General features: G+C 55.0%; 1 protein-coding gene across 1 annotated transcript; it reads right to left on the reverse strand.

Moving 5' to 3' along the window:
* Window positions 1-299: 299 nt before the first annotated feature.
* On the reverse strand, window positions 300-16,055 carry RUVBL2 (RuvB like AAA ATPase 2). The gene is made up of 15 exons (XM_032388857.1): window positions 15,701-16,055; window positions 11,470-11,524; window positions 9,974-10,029; window positions 9,522-9,663; window positions 7,694-7,823; window positions 7,469-7,535; window positions 4,966-5,072; window positions 4,770-4,863; window positions 4,249-4,372; window positions 3,815-3,909; window positions 3,594-3,712; window positions 1,573-1,692; window positions 1,057-1,186; window positions 559-673; window positions 300-431 (listed from the first exon to the last, which is right to left on the reverse strand). The coding sequence occupies exons 1-15, from the start codon at window positions 15,710-15,712 to the stop codon at window positions 406-408; spliced, it is 1,392 nt and encodes a 463-aa protein (XP_032244748.1). The 5' UTR covers window positions 15,713-16,055; the 3' UTR covers window positions 300-405.
* Between the last annotated feature and the right edge of the window lie 411 nt (window positions 16,056-16,466).

A 16,466-nucleotide genomic window follows, 5' to 3' on the forward strand; every position in this document is an offset into this window, starting at 1 on the left:
CTGTACACACATACACACACATACACACACACACACACACACACACACACACACACACACAGAATGGGTCCAGTTTCAGGGACGCCTGGGTGGCTCAGTCCGTTAAGCGTCTGACTCTTGATTTCGGCTCAGGTCATCATGACCTCAGGGTCATGGGAATAGCTCCGCACTGGACTCCACGCTGGGTGTCCTGGAGCCTGCTTAAGATTCTCTTTCTCCCTCTCCCTCTGCCCCCACTGCCACCCCACCCTCACCGCTCCATGAGCTCTCTCTAAAAAAAAAAAAAAAAGAGAGAGAGAGAGAATGGGTCCAGTTTCAGAACCATTTTATACAAAGTTACAGTGTCAGAACTCTAGTAGAAAACAGGGTGGGGTGGGGTGGGGAGAGGGAGAGGGTGACATCAGCTCAAGAGGTGTCCATGGTTTCGCCTTCTGTCGGGAGAAGGAAGGCCAGGTGGTCAGTGTGGCCCAGGGAGCAGGGCCTGAGATCTCCAGATCAGATACCCGCCTGCCCTCTGGGGGGGTGACCCTGGGGACAGGCGCAGCAGGGGACACTCACTGAGCTCGTTGAAGAGAAAGGCATCCTGGTACTCCTTCATGTACTGCGTGGAGCGCGACTCGTCCAGAAAGAGCGAGTAGACCCGTTTGATGTCATCCACCTGCACTTCCGTGCCCTGACAGGGGATGGTCAGACCTCAGTGGGGCCCCTCTCGGGGAGGTGGGTCAGGATGGGGACCCTGGAGCCAGACTGCCTGGGTTCGAATCCTGCCTTGGCCACCTCCCGGCTCAGGGCCCAACCCCTCCAGTCCTGGGTTGCTTCATCTGGAAGATGGCCTGGACGGCGGTAACTTGGAGCTGACAGACATCTACGAAGCACCTGCTAGGTGTCAGGCCAGGAGATACAGGTGTAAACTCCACTGACCCAAGTTTCCGGCCTTTGAAAACCCCTGTTCTGGGACTAAATCCAACACTGCGCTCCGAGCCCTTGGAGCGGTGAGTGGGGCACTCACTCACTCACTCACTCACTCGGGCTGGCCCTGGGGCTCCCTGGGCTGACCTTGCGTTTCCGGCACACCAGGCTGGCAGCCGTGATGAGCTGGATGGCGTAGCGCAGCGAGGTCTCCAAGCCGATGCGTGTCAGCACTGTGTAAGCGTCCTCGCTCATTTCTACGTCTTCTTCCTCACACCTGTGGGCAGGTGCGGGGGTGGGGGGGGTGTCAGCCAGGGCCAGGGCGCCTCGCCGGCCCTTCCCCCCCGGGGCACTGCGGGACATCCTGGGGGACATGTGGAGTCTATGTCCTCAGAACCACAGAACGCTGAGCAAGAAGGGCCAGTGAGGCACAGGCTGGGCCTGCAGCCTGGGCCCCCCGACGCTCCCCAGCCAGGGCTCTTTCCCCAGCCCCAGATCAGACGCCATTACTTGGATGCGCAGCCCAGCCCTACCTCCCGCAGACCCAGACACCTTCCCCCTCAGACCTTGCCGCCCCCACTTGCCAAACAGGGTGGGTGCCAGCCCTGCCTCTCAGGCCCGCAGCCTGGTCCTGCCCCAGAACACCAGCGGCTCTGCCCATACCGGATGCGGAGGATCTGTTTTGTGTCCTTCTCACTGTAGGGAGAGGTGGAGACGATGAGCAGTCGGTCCAGCAGGTCGATGGGGATGCCATGGGGGCTCTGGTAGCTGGTACCCCGGATCCTGGGGAGGAGGGGGTAAGGGAGGGCTGTCAGGGAGATGCTCCCAGAACCAGCTCTCCATTTCCTGTCCTCTCCACCCCCACCACGGCCCACTCACTGGGCAAATACCATTTAACCTTCAGCTCATGGCTGCTGTCACCAGCGACAGTGCAGCCGCCCCCCAGCTGTGTCACCCCCCCACAGGGCTGGGCTGGTTTTAGCCAGGTATCTCTATCTGGGATTACTGGATCAAGGTCCCACTCCTCTGCGTGACGTAGAGCTCCACAGGGAAGAGACTGCCGGTCCTACTCCCTGCTGCACCCGGCCCAGCGCAGGGCCCGGGAGCTAGAGTGGATTCTCGTTATTCGTGGTATTTACGTTCTATAAAGTGGGGCAAACGCTCAGCAGCAAATGACGCAGCACCGCTTCTCCGGGACGTACACGGTTAAGTTCTTGTGAGCCTCTGATCACAGTATTTTTGTCAACCAACCAACATATAACCTGGTCCTATGTGTTTCTATTTAAAGACATCTCATTTAACAAACGTCACTGACTCACGCCCTTTGAACTCACGGCTAACAGCTAACACTCTGCATCAGGCCTGAATGAAGCTCATCTAACACAGACACACTTTCTCTCTAAGGCGGATCCACCCCAGCCTTTTGCTCAGGGGCACTCGGCAGCGACAGGCCCCTTTAGACACGAAATCCCCAATAAAAAGCATAAAATGTGGCAAATGCGACACTAAACAGATCAGGAAAAGGACACTCATTTACAGCAGGTGAGCTGAAACCAGAAGGCAGGCGGGGTGTCACCTTGCATGACCTTGGTTTGTAGTGTCCATATCGGGCGACTCAAATGTGTTGCCTCTCCGCGCGTGTCTGCACCTGAGCCCCAGAGTGTCGCCAGTACTGACTGGGTGGGGGTGGGGGGGCTTACAAATCAATGTTAGTGAGAGGATGCAGACTCCCAAATACATGGTGTGCAGATAATGAGGAGTGACTTGGGTTTGCGGCCTGGCCCGGGAGGCGCCCCGCCCTCGGCTGGTCTCTCCCCATCTGGTTCAGAGATCCAACTCTGGCCCTGACACCTCCTCCGTGCACGTCACGGGGCCTAGCTGTCCGCCCCTGTAACATGGGGCTGATACAATATCCACCTCCTGAGCTTATTTTAAGGGTCCGAGCGGCTCACCCGGGAAACAAGCCAGGGACAATCTGCCCATTTGCCCCCTGCAGTGATGACGGGTGGTCCTCCGGGCCTCAGCCTCCTGGGGGCTGTTGACCCCCCACTTCCTCCTCCCTGTCCGCCCATACACAGATGAGGCAGAGAAGAAGGCCAGCTGGGACAACAGGGCGAGGGGTGCTGGCAACACCCTAGGGCAGAGGTTCCCAAGCTTTACCAGAACCTGGGGCACTTCACGGCTCGGGAATGTTTCCCAGGCATTCTTAAGCCAAAAGTAATATTAAGCTCTGTTCTGTAAAGTGGTTAGGGAAAAGTGAGCTAAGTGTAGTGATTTATGCAGTGTCCAACACACATCTCTGTGCATCCCTCAGAAACTTAAACCATTCCGCAGCACTCTGTGTGTTCTGCAGCACGCTGGGATGCCTCGGCACACGGTTTGGGAACTGTGTAGCCTCAGAGGTTCCGGGAACAAAGACAGAAAGAACATGGTCCCTCAGCTTCCTTATGGAGCAGAGCTGCCTGCCTACCCGCCCTGAGCACCCGCCTACCTTGTTTGAGGGAGAAGCACAGCCTTCTGTCTGGGCCCCGGTACTTGGGGGCAGCCTTGTTCTCAACACCTAAGCCCCCGCCCTTCCTAGCAGGGAGCTCAACAAACATGCCCTGGTTACCCTGTGCCTATACCCACCGCCTGGAGCACCCCATTTTCCCAGAGGCCTTTGAGGGGGCCAGCAGCTGGCTTACCGGGTGATGCCACGGTTGGTGGCCATGATGAGGACCGGCGCCATGTCACTCTCCAGGGCCCGATTGAGGAAGGAGAAGCTTTCAATGTCCAGCATGTGGACCTCGTCGATAAACAGCACCTGGGAGCCATTGGGGAGTACGTCAAACCCACCACCCGAGCCTCTCTCCTCCCATTTCCCACCACCACAAGCCGCCTGCCCCGGCCATGCCCCAGTACTCACCCCAGGGATGATCTCTGCCTTGCCCTCCTCACGCCACTCAGCCACCTTGGCATTGATCTGCTCTCGGACTTCTGACTTGATCTCCCCTGTGTCGCCTGAGGGAGGCAGGGGTGGCGCGGGGAGGATCAGGCAGGAGACAGGGACCCAGGGCCGGAGGGTGGATGAAGATAAAGACGGGACACCAGGGACAGAGGGAAGAGAGACCAAGACTGGAGTGGCAAAGGGAAAGCAGGGGTGGGAGTCCCAAACATCCCAGAGAGGAGGAGGACCAGAGACAGAGAACCCAGGAAGAAGAGAGGGCAGGACATCCAGGCCCCCGCTGAACCACCCGAGAGGGACTGACAGCAACAGAGTGGGAGACACGAACCAGGGGGTTGTGCTAGAGGGCGAGGAAGGGGGGTTGCACAGAGCAGGGCCAGTCTGACGGGCCTCACCTGAGAAGAGAGCCAGGAAGCCCTGGGTGCGGGAGTTGATGACATCAATCTCATGCAGGGACACGGTGTGGACCACCTCCTTGCGCTTCTGGAGCTCTCCATCTGGACACTGCACGAACTTGGTCTATGGAGCCGGGAGGAGGGTGGGGAAGGAAGGAGAGACAAGGGTGGAGAAGAGCATGAAAGAGGGCTCAAAGAGGCCTGCGTAGGGGGAAATCGGACTCTGGACTCCTTGGAATGGAGCTGAGAATCCAGAAACCCCAGGTCCAAGAGTAGTCATCACTAGGGGATTCAAGAGCACTGAAGGATCGGGGGTTCCCGGAGGACCTCGGAAACCATGAGCAAATGGGCCAAGGTGAAGGGCCTTGGCTATCCCAGAGGGTACAGGGAAGAACCAGGAGTGCCAGGGACATGGGGTTGGGGTGACTGGAGGATCCAGACCCTCTGGGCCATGGGGGTGATGGAGGAGATGCAAACATCCTGGTGCCTGGAGTGAGGGGACCCCCAGAGCCCTGACCCACCTGAGAGCCCATGGCATCATAGTCTCGAGCACGTGTGAAGGAGCGGCCCAGCTTAGAGATCTTGCCTGTGGCCTTGTCAATGGTGATCACATCCCTGCAGGTGGCGGGGGTGGGGGGGAAGGAGGGTGGAAGTGAGGACAGGAAAGGGCCCAAGATCCCCCACCTTGGCCACCCAGTGTGGCCCCCTGACACTCACCCGGCCTGGACTTTGTCCTTGGTCAGGGATTCAATCATCTTGGTGCCCAGGTCATATATGGTCTCCATCTCTGTGGTCTTGAGAGTCAGCTTGCCTACCTTAGAGCCCTGTGTGTTTTTTATACATTTATTTATTTATTTATTTATTTATTTAAGTAATCTCTACACCCAACGTGGGGCTCAAACTCATGACCCCGGAGATCAAGCACACTCCACCGACTGAGCCAGGCAGGCGCCCCTGGTTTTACATTTTTGAAGGGAGGATGCATCCATCGATTTCTTCTGTAATAGAAATCTAACTTAAAGAACTATCTTGTGGGACGCCTGGGTGGCTCAGTCAGTTAAGTGTCTGACTCTTGATCTCAGCTCAGGTTTTGATTTCAGGGTCGTGAGTTCGAGCCCCACGAGTTCGAGCCCCACGCTGGGCGTGGATCCTACTTAAAAAAATAAAAAGATAAATAAAATAAAATCAAAACTATTTTGTGGGGGGTGGACGCCTGACTGGCTCAGTCAGAGGAGCATGCGACTCTTGATCTGAGGGTTGTTGAGTTCCAGCCTCATGTTGGGGGTAGAATTTACTTTAAAATAAAAAAATACAATAAAAGAACTATCTTGGGAGTGGCTTTCTCTATGTTTAAATATTCTCCTATCATGGGGCGCCTGGGTGGCTCAGTTGGTTAAGCGACTGCCTTCGGCTCAGGTCATGATCCTGGAGTCCCGGGATCGAGTCCCACATCGGGCTCCCTGCTCAGCAGGGAGTCTGCTTCTCCCTCTGACCCTCCTCCCTCTCATGCTCTCTGTCTCTCATTCTCTCTCTCGCAAATAAATAAAAAAAAATAAAAAATAAAAAATAAATAAATAAATAAATATTCTCCTATCATATTTTTAAAATTCAAAACATAATTGCCGATGGATGGGACTAATTTAGGAGACTGTGGACAGGGATTAAAAGTGCAAGTTGAGGGGCACCTGGAGGGCTCAGTCAGTTGGGCGTCTGCCTTCCGCTCGGTCATGATCCCAAGGTCCTGGGACCAAACCTGTCATCAGGCTCCCTGCTCAGCGGGGCATCTGCTTCTCCCTCTCCCTCCACCCCCACCCCCCGGCTCGTGCTCGATCTCTCTTGCTCACTCTCTCAAATAAATGAATAAGATCTTTTTTTTTTTTTTAAATTGCAAGTCAATGCAATCATGCGTCTGAAACCTATTTCCATCGAGAATGACGAGCAAATGAAAGAAGAGGACAGTGTCCACGCTACTAGACATAGGAACAGAAGGTGACTCGGTGTGAGGTCAACAGGCTTGAAGCATGTTTAAGCTTTCCATTATTTGGCATGTTACCAGCAACTACAACTTAACATGTAAAAGAGAATTACAGACGGAGAAAGCACAGCCTGGAGAACCCCGCGCCAGGTGAGAGAAGCCCGCCGCGGCAAGTCGCCTGCTGCAGGACCCCGTGTGTAAGAACCGCCCAGAACTGGCAAATCCATGGACACGGGAAGGAGATCTGGGGCTGCCAGGGGTTGGGGGCCGGGCAAAGTTCTACTTTTTTATCTCTTTTTTTTTTTTTTTTAAAGATTTATTCATTTATTTGACAGAGAGAGACACAGCGAGAGAGGGATCACAAGCAGGGGGAGTGGGAGAGGGAGAAGCAGGCTTCCCGCTGAGCAGGGAGCCCGATGCGGGACTCGATCCCAGGACCCTGGGACCATGACCTGAGCCGAAGGCAGATGCTTAACAACTGAGCCACCCAGGCGCCCCCCGAAGGCAGATGCTTAACAACTGAGCCACCCAGGCGCCTCTCTACTTTTTTATCTTGATGGTGGTTCTAAGGGGATTTGCCTTATAATAACTTACTAACCACATGATTATTTTACGTGCTTCTTTACATCTGTTTTATATTATAAGGATGTTTTTATTCTCAGCTTAAAAAAAAAAAAAAGGGAGCGAATCACAACGACCATGTAAGCTGGATAGGAAATGTCTTTTAGTGCTAAGCTCCATAAAATCTCACAGAACAGGTTCTTAAGCCTGACTTTTAAGAATTAACTGTGAGAGAGTGCAGCAGCTCTTTCTGCCCACAGGGCCTGTCCCCATGCTTTGATGAAACCGCCATTTTGCACCAAAAAAAGAAAAAAAAAAAAAAAGAATTAACTGTTAAGAGGGGGCGCCTGACTGGCTCAGTGGGAAGAGCATGCGACTCTCGATCTGGGGGTTGTGAGTTCGAGCCCCATGTTGGGGGTAGAGATTACTTAAATAAATAAAACTTAAAAAAAAAAAAAAAAAAAGAATGAACTGTGAGAAACTTCCAGACCTTCTCTGTCATGACACCACTTGGTTTTAACTGCTCACGGTGTCACTCGCAAGTGGATAAACTGTCACTCTACTGACCCCCTCCCCCACACCGTAGGCATGTAGAGGGCTCCCAACCTGGAGCTCAAACATTCCACGGATTCTGCCGCCCCGCCCTCCAGGCCTGGAGGAGGCCTAGGCTCACAGCAGACTCACCGTGCCCGTCGCTGGCCGGTCAATCTGGATCTCCACCACCTCCCCTTCAATTATCTCAGTCTCCTCCCTAGGCAGAGAACAGGTGTGAGCAGAGAGCCCAATGCCTGGGCCCTTGGGCATGGCTAACTCCCATGAGCCCTCGGGCAGAGAACAAGTCAAATAGGGCAGGGGTCATCCCGAGGCCGCTGGGAGCTGGCTCCATCCCGAGCTGGGTCCTGTGCTTACTTGATGCGAACGCCAATAGACCGCCGGAAGGCCTGTGTTAGCGCCTCGGTCTTGCTCATCTCCAGCGAGAAGATCTCACTGCCCGCGATGGCTGTGAACGGGGTGTCAGGGCCCAGGGCCTGTGCCATGCCTAGGGAACAGGTGGTCTGGGTAGGTGGGCGCAGCCTGGCCCCAGGCGACACCTACTCTGGGGCAAACCAGCTGTCTCCCTCCTCGGGAAGGAGCGTAGCTGAGATGGGCTCAGCGCTGGGGGCAGACACGGAGACGCGGAGAAAGCTAGGGACGGCGGGCTGCGTAGGGAGGCCTGGTTTCGAACCCCATGCTGCCCAGAGGGCCAACTTCATGACCCTATAATCTTGCCACGCCTGTCTCCCAACCTCTAGGGGCTGTTTAGCCTCCAGGCTCGGGGGTAATGAGCAGGTAGAGGCCCAAAGAGGGTGGAAATAGTCAAGGGTGGTGGCTCTAAAGCCAGACCGCCTAGGTTCGAATCCTGGCTTCACCGCTTAGCACCGTGTGATCCTGAGAAGCCTTGTCTGCTCTGAGCCTGTTTGTCTCTCTGTAGAATGGGGACCACAACAGAACAAGTGCTGCCGTGGGAGGCACCCTGCAGAGAAGCGATCTGGGGGCGGCAGGCAGGCAGGCGTGCTCAACCATGAACCTGCCACATGACCGGGAACAAGCCCGGGGACGGGTCTTCTGTCTGGCCTGGGGTTGGCTGGCGGACAGCGGGGCTGATCCTGCGGTCACTCCAAGCACCACACCGAGTCTCACAGACAGGAAGTCACTGAACCCTTCCAACCAGTGTGAGTTGGGGACTCTTCCTAGTCCCCTTTACAGACATGGGCCACACTCTGTGCCGGGCAATCCCATTCCCTATCGTCTGCCCGGGAGACTCCCAGACACCCTGCAAGTCTTGGCTCAGGGCCTGACTTATCTGGGAAGGCTCTCCTGATAACTGTCACCGAATCCCTCCCTGCTCCCTCATTAGGGTCAGGAGCCTACTCTGTCCATTACAGCACACACCACCCTGGAAGGAACTGTGTCCCCAAGCCTAGAAACTCCCTAAAGTCAAGGCTTTGGTCTTACTCATGTAAGTGTCCCCAATGTCTGGCCCAGGACCCCCACTTCACTAAAGAAGCAACGGTCCACGTTAAAACAAGAAATGTGGGGTGCCTGGGTGGCTCAGTCGTTAAGCCTTCAGCTCGGGTCATGATCCCAGGGTCCTGGGATCAAGCTTCACATCTGGCTCCCTGCTTGGCGGGAGGCCTGCTCCTCCCTCTCCCACTCCCCCTGCTTGTGTTCCTTCTTTCACTGTCTCTCTATCAAATAAATAAAATCTTAAAAAAAAAAAAAAGAAATGTGCTAATGTCTCATCATGTCGCAGCAGAATGTTAAGGATATGATTAAGTTCTGGTCAATAAGATATAAGCAAAAGGGTGTGGGAGTCCCAAGACTGCTGCTTAAAGAGAGCTACCTTTAAAGGAAGGGAGGTACACAATCACTGCAAGATCCCTTTCTCCTTCCTCCTACGTGAGAGTATGGGTGGGAAGGCTGGAGCTTAGGCAACCCTCTTGGAACATGAGGTGACCCTGACATGGAAGCAAGTACAGAGGATGTTGAGGTGGGAAGGCAGAATACTTTATGGAACTGCTCAACAAGCCCTAGGTGGCCAATGTTCAGAAGCTTCTATGTGAGAGAATGAACTAGAGGGTTTACGCCCCTGCCATTTGCAGCTATCTGTTAAATGTGGCTGAACCCAACCTGGATTTACACAGTAAGGATTATCTGGCAGAGACCAGAAGAGCTCCTGCCCCGACAAGCTTCTTACCCATGGCGATGGCCGTCTTCCCGGTGCCCGGCTGGCCAGCGATGAGCACCGCCCGCCCTGCGATCTTCCCTTCCCGGATCATCTCCAGCACAACACCAGCTGCCCGTCGGGCTGCCAGCTGCCCCACCATGCCCTGGGAAGCCTGTGGGGTGGGAGGCGAGAGCACACCAGGGGACTTCCTACTGGGCTGCCACCCCATTTCCCCCACCTCCAGGCCAGGGAGACAAAAGGGCATGCTGTTGGCTAGGACTTCGGGAAAAAGCTAAAAAAAAAACAAACAAACCTTTTCCACCCCCATTTTTTTTTTAAACTAATAAAACTCTACAGGTGGTTAAATTTTATAGATAGGTAGCCAAAGGTCTGGGAGACCCTAACACTCCCTAGGGCCCTGGGGACCCCGTGCCTGAGGCCTCCCTGGATCAGCCTTCCCACCCCACCGCCCTCAGCCCTACCTGCCGTGGCTCCAAGGCATCGTCCAGCCCCAGCCCCCGGATGTGGGAGTGGGCGCCTGTGTCAGGGGAAAGAACCAGAAGACACAGTTACCAGCCAGCTCGGGATAATGTGTGGCCTGAGGAAAGGGACTTCGTCTCTCAGTCCTGGTTTCCTCCTTGGTCAGATGGGGAGTCCGAGTCTCTACCTCACTGGGAGGATGGCCGGTCGGGGTAAATGCTTAATAAATTGGAGCTGCCCTTAGGATACAGCATAGTGGCCCAGAATCACTGAGACCCGGTTAACCACGTCATCAGATCAGGATCTAACCGTGACAGCTAACGATCACAATTACTTTACGTTTATAGCCTAAGGGGCCCCACAGATTCTTATTTCATTCCAAGTAACCCTGAGAAACAGAGTGCTAGCTATTACCACCCCAGAGTGCTTCTGGGGCTCAATAGCCTCCTCAGGCCCTCACTGACATGAAGTTGAGGAGGGAGCCCAGAGAGGTCAGGCCCCTTGCCCAAGATCACACAGCCGAGCAAGAGGTAAAGACATGGGATTTCAATGTTTCACACTGGACCGGGGCTGGGCAAACTATAGCCTGTGGGCCAGTCACTTGTTTTTGCAAATAAAGTTTTATCGGCACACCGCCGTGCCCATTCCCTTACACACTGCTTGTGGCTGTTTTCACACTGCAACAAGAGAACTGAGTATTTTCCACAGAGAAGAGATTTACCGTCTGGCCCTTTAAGAAAAGATGTGCTGACCCCAGCACTAGATTGTAAGCACCCTGAGGGCAGGTACTGGGTGCAGTTAAGTGTCTAGGGGGTCCTCAGCTCCAACAGCGCCCGGCCCTCTGAGAGCTGAAACAGTGTTGGCCCCTGCACTTTAAGGGCTTTATACGCCTGACCTTATGGAATCTTATATCAACTGATGAGGTGAACCACCTTTGCTCCATTTTGCAGATAAGGACACTGAGAGCAACTAGCCTCTTGCAACGGAAGTGGTCCCAGCAGTGGCCTCCAGAACCCATGTTCCTAGCCACAAGCTCTTTACCTCAGGGCCTCTCTCGTAGGCACTGAGTGAACGAATGTGCACGAACGAGTATAGTCTCCTCCACGCAGGTAAAGCTCTTTGTGGAGGCTACACCCTTCTGGCCCACTACACCCCAACCGCGTGCTCCTGGATTCACAGCCTACTCTGTGTGTGAGCTGGGACCCGTGGCTTGACTGCTCTGAGTCTCGGTTTCCTCGGCTACAATACGGGATGACAGTTGCTATGCGCATCTCCTGGGATGGCTGTGAGAACTTGGCAGGTCACGAACTCATGCGTCCACTGGTTATCTGTTTAGCGCACAGCCAGAAATGAGCCAGACCTCATCCCTGCCCTCGTCGAGCTGATGCCACGGTTTGTGCTGAGTGATGGGACAGTCAGTTCTGGGCCAAGCCCAGCAGGCACTCCTGGGCAGGCTGGCTCTGTTGTGGGCAGGCAGGGTCTGGACGTGCTCACTCACCGATACGCTCGATCCTCGTCACATCTCGGATCTCTGGGACCTTGGTTGTGGCCGTCTGGGAGCGGACGAAGACATGTCAGAAGAGTCAGATGATCCCAGTTTTCACCACCTCCTCCTCTGTCCCTCCCGCCCACGTCCCGGGAGGCAGTCCTCTCCATTCCTTTTCCCCACAGGCAGGCCAACAGCCCAAACATCCGTCACTCCCACCCTTCTCGTCTGTCACCAACTAATGCTGGTTGGTTGACCCCAGTACACTGAGTCCCAGAAAGACAAGGACCGTGTCTGTCTCATTTATAGTTCTGTCCCCAGGGCCTAGCACATTATTTGGTGCCCAGGAATTATTTGGTGAAGGAAGAAGTCCTCCCTGCTCCCATGATTGGAAGGACAGACATCAATGCTTGGCCCCCAACTGCCCAGCCCCCTTGTACCGCGCTGCCCGAATCTCTGTCACTAGGCCTTTGCATGCGCATGTCCCAGAGTCCAGCCTGCTCTCCCCGCCTCCCTCACTGAATGAGATTAAGCAACGCTCATGAAGGGAGGCCCTCCCTGACCTCTGCCCAGCCTGACTTGTTCCAGGGTCTCTGGATGTCTGGACAGAATGAAGGGTCTCCCTTGGGAGCCCGATCTCCCCATGTAATCTCACATTTAGGAGGGAGACGTCCGATCAGTGTTCTCGGCTCCAGTGGATGGGAGACCCATGAAGGGCACAGCCTACCTCTTGCTTGTTCACTTGGGGTTCAACATTTGGGGTTTGGATGAATGATGTACTGAAGTCTGAGCTGATTCAACAAGCAGGGACTGAGTCCTCTGGTGTCCCCAGCTCTCTGAAAAGAGGAGCCAGCGACCATTTCTTCTCATATAGGGGAGAAAGATAAGTACCCCCTGGGACAATTCAAGAACCCCCAGAAGGTTCACACAAGTGTTCACAGCAGCATTATTCACAAAAGCCAAAAGGTGGGAAAATCCAAAATGTCCATCAACAGATGAATGGATAAGCAAAACGTGGTTATGTCCACACCTGGAATATTATTCAGCCATAAAGAGAAAGAAAGTTCCAACATATGCTGTAGTGTGGATGAACCTTGAAAACATCATGTGAAGTGAAAGAAAGTGGACACAAAAGGTCACATATGGTATGATTTCACTGACATGAAATGTCCAGGATAAGCAAATTCATAGAGACAGGAAATACACTGGTGGTGGCCTAGGGCTGGGGGTATGAGAGGATTGGGGGATGATGGCCAAGAGCTACCTACAGGGTTTCCCTCTTGGGAGGATCAAGATGTCCTAAAACTGATTGAGCTGACAGTTGCACAACTGTGAACATACTAAAAGCCACTGAACTGTACACTTTATTATTTTTTTTAAGATTTATTTATTTATCTGAGAGAGAGAGCACACATATGGAGAGGGAGAGGGAGAAGCACACTCCCCGCTAAGCAGGGAGCCCGATGTGGGACTCGATCCCAGGACCCCGGGATCATGACCTGAGCCGAAGGCAGACGCCTAACCGACTGAGCCACCCAGGCGCCCCTAAACCGTACACTTTAAATGGGTAAATTGTATGGTATGTGAGGGGTGCCTGGGTGGCTCAGTCGTTAAGCGTCTGACTTCGGCTCAGGTCATGATCTCAGGGTCCTGGGATCGAGCCCCGTGTCGGGCTCCCTGCTCCACGGGAAGCCTGCTTCTCCCTCTCCTACTCCCCCTGCTTGTGTTCCCTCTCTCGCTGTGTCTCTCTCTGTCAAATGAATAAATAAAAAAAAATCTTTAAAAAAAATTGTATGGTATGTAAATTATATCTCAATAAGACTGTTAAAAATCTGGGCGGTGGGTCCTAGGCTGTATTATTACCTGACACTGGAGTATTTCACAATTTCTTTCTTTCTAAGTTTATTTCTGTAAGGAATCTCTACACCCAACATGGGGCTTGAACTCATGACCCTGAGATCAAGAGTCACCTGCGCTCCACTGACTGAGTCAGGTGCCCCTCACGATTTCTAGTAAAGGAAAGGAAAGCCTAAGCAGCCAGCCTGCTGACTCAGTCCCTTGGCCACCTGCCCCCAACCCTTCTTCCCTCCCCCAGGTCTCTCTTCTTCCACCAGGAGAGGAGAGGAAAGCATCCAACCCAGTGGAAGCCTCCAGTCTCTGGAGTTTAGACGGTAACCACCACATGGTCACAAGCTTCCCTCCCACCTATCCTCTCCTCATAAAAGGCTAGAACCAAGAGCAGTGGACACTGGCCCCAAACTATCAGAAGACTCAGAACATAGCCCTACACATCGCGACACATCCTATCAGACCCTGTTTGTGGCAATAAATGGGCATGGATCCAGAAGTCCCAACTCTGAGCAATCCCAACACAAACAGACCTACCTCCTACAAGGCCTTCCTGTTCACCAGAAGCCTCTCCTACGCTGTGCTGCCCACTGACCCCATGGAAGCAGAGGTTATTTTATTTTATTTTTTAAATATTTTTATTTATTTATTTGCTAGAGACAGACACAGCGAGAAAGGGAACACAAGCAGGGGGAGTGGGAGAGGGAGAAGCAGGCTTCCCGCTGAGCAGGGAGCCCGATGCGGGGCTCGATCCCAGGACCCTGGGATCATGACCCAAGCCGAAGGCAGACGCTTAACCAACTGAGTCACCCAGGCGCCCCAGCAGAGGTCATTTTAAAACTCGGCATCCACTATCCCCTCAAACTTCCAATACTTCATCAATGTCCATGGGAACTGGGTCTCAGGAGTGTGGCCATCACCTTTCTTCTTCTGCTTCTGCTCCCCAATCCACCCCCCTTGCCATGGCAGCAGCCACAGACTCAAATTCCAACCCACCCCCCACACCAGCAACTATTGCCCCCACCCCTCCTCCATCCTGACCAGGGTCACTATGGGAACCAAGGTAGCCAGAAGCCCAATTCAACCCCCAAGCTAAGGCCACATCCCTCCTTCATTCAGATGTTTCTCAAGCAAGTGCCAGGGCCAGTGTACCCGGTCTCTCCTTTACAGAGCTCATGCATTCACTCACTCATTCATTCAAACATTCAAGTGATAACCTACTGAGCATCCGCACTGAGTATTAGGTGCTGAAATATGAAAATGGCCCAAACAATCCCATGACAAGATCCCCAGCCAGGTCCCCTTCCCCACAGACACCCTCCAGGTTCTCAACACTCTTGTGTGTGGCTCAAGGCTAAGCAACTTCACACTCTCAAGCACACAGGACAGGTCCTCACCTGAGCTTCCTCCTGTACTCAGGTGCCATTCATACCATCAACAACCCCAGGCCCCTGAATGGCTTGAAGCCCAAAATACTACAATCCTCATCAAACTTTAGGGCAAGTCTGCAGAACTGGCTGCTGATTGTGCCCAGAGGACTGGAAGATCGCACCACTGTCACCTTGAATACCACTTGAATCCAGGATTCCAGGATACCAGCCCCTTTACTCCTCCTCAGACCCAGGAGTCCTCGCCCCCAGCCTCCTCTCCCTCAGATGCAGGAATCTTCACCCCCAGCCTCCTCATCCCTCAGACGCAGGAGCCCGGGACCCCAGGCCCCTCCTCCCTCAGACCTGGGAGTCCAGACCCCCCAGCCTCCTCCTCCCTCAGACCCGGGAGTCCTGGCCCCCAGACCCTCTCCTCCCTCAGACCTGGGAGTCCAGGCCCCCAGCCTCCTCCTCCCTCAGACCCGGGAGTCCTGGCCCCCAGACCCTCTCCTCCCTCAGACCTGGGAGTCCAGACCCCCAGTCCCTCCTCCCTCAGACCTGGGAGTCCAGACCCCCCAACCACCTCCTCCCTCAGACCCGGGAGTCCTGGCTCCCAGAGCCTCTCCTCCCTCAGACCCAGGGTTCCAGGCCCTCAGCCCCCTCCTCCCTCAGACCTGGGAGTCCAGACCCCCAACCACCTCCTCCCTCACACCCGGGAGTCCAGGCCCCCAGCCCCTCCTCCCTCAGACCCGGGAGTCCTGGCCCCCAGGCCCTCTCCTCCCTCAGACCCAGCGGTCCAGGCCCCCAGGCCCTCTCCTCCCTCAGACCCAGCGGTCCAGGCCCCCAGGCCCTCTCCTCCCTCAGACCCGGGAGTCCAGGCCCCCAGGCCCTCTCCTCCCTCAGATCCAGGGGTCCAGGCCTCCAGCACCCTCCTCCCTCAGACCCAGGGGTCCGGACCCCCAGCACCCTTCCCGCTCAGTCTCGGGGATGCGAGTTCGCTCCTCAGCTCTCCCCACGCCAGCACTTACCACGGTTGCCATGATGCTCACCAACCGCCAATATCCTAGCGGAAACGGAAACGCGCTAGGAACAAGGAGTTCTGGTCCCTCTAGACGGCCAGGTCCTCCAAAGATCTCGACGTTTCCTCATAAATATGCAAACTCTCCTTGCGGGGGCGTGGCGTCACTTTTTAGGCCCCGCTCCTCCGCCGAGACTGAACTGGTAAAGGGGTTCCCGGAACTCCTGGGTCGGTTCCCAACGCCTCCTGGCCCCTCCCTTTACCCAGGCCTCCTTGCTGAGGCGGATTGCAAAATTCTTAAGACTTCTTTGGGCAACCACACGTTCCCCACGCTCCCTTTCCTCCCTATTGCACCCTCTTGTCTCCCCGCTAACTCTGTGGCCTCAAGATTAGGATTGACAGAGTTGAGGGCCAATCTGCTAGCGCAGCGAGAAGCCACGCCCCCTAAAGCTCTCATTGGCCGCTACGGTGGCGGGGCAGAGTAAACCCTACCTTGTTCATCAATGAGGAGATGCGTCAGCCCCCTCCCCCGGGCACAGGCCAATGGCTCTGGTCGGGGGGCGGACCCCACCTCCGGGCGGCCTCAAGATTTCACTGCAGGGGCCCCACCAGGCTCAGTGACGCTGCGGCCGCGTCCTGCCTAGGGCCTGGCCCTCCCTGGCGGGGGTGCGGTCGTGCAATAGGAAGCCGAGGGCGTTGCAAGCTTCCCGTTGGGCAGTAGCTACCTGGCCCCGCGCCCTGCCCTTTGCATTCCCCAGACACCTCTGGAGCCCCCA

The sequence above is a fragment of the Phoca vitulina genome, unplaced genomic scaffold, assembly GCF_004348235.1.
Source record: "Phoca vitulina isolate PV1807 unplaced genomic scaffold, GSC_HSeal_1.0 scaffold52, whole genome shotgun sequence".
Classification (NCBI taxonomy): Eukaryota; Metazoa; Chordata; class Mammalia; order Carnivora; family Phocidae; genus Phoca; species Phoca vitulina.

Excerpts from the sequence above, each read along its gene's own strand:
- RUVBL2 (XM_032388857.1), bottom strand. Across the intron at positions 1,187-1,572 it reads AAACAGATCCTCCGCATCCG|GTGTGAGGAAGAAGACGTAG; the intron begins GTATGGGCAGAG and ends ACCTGCCCACAG. Across the intron at positions 432-558 it reads CTTTCTCTTCAACGAGCTCA|AAGGCGAAACCATGGACACC; the intron begins GTGAGTGTCCCC and ends TTCTCCCGACAG.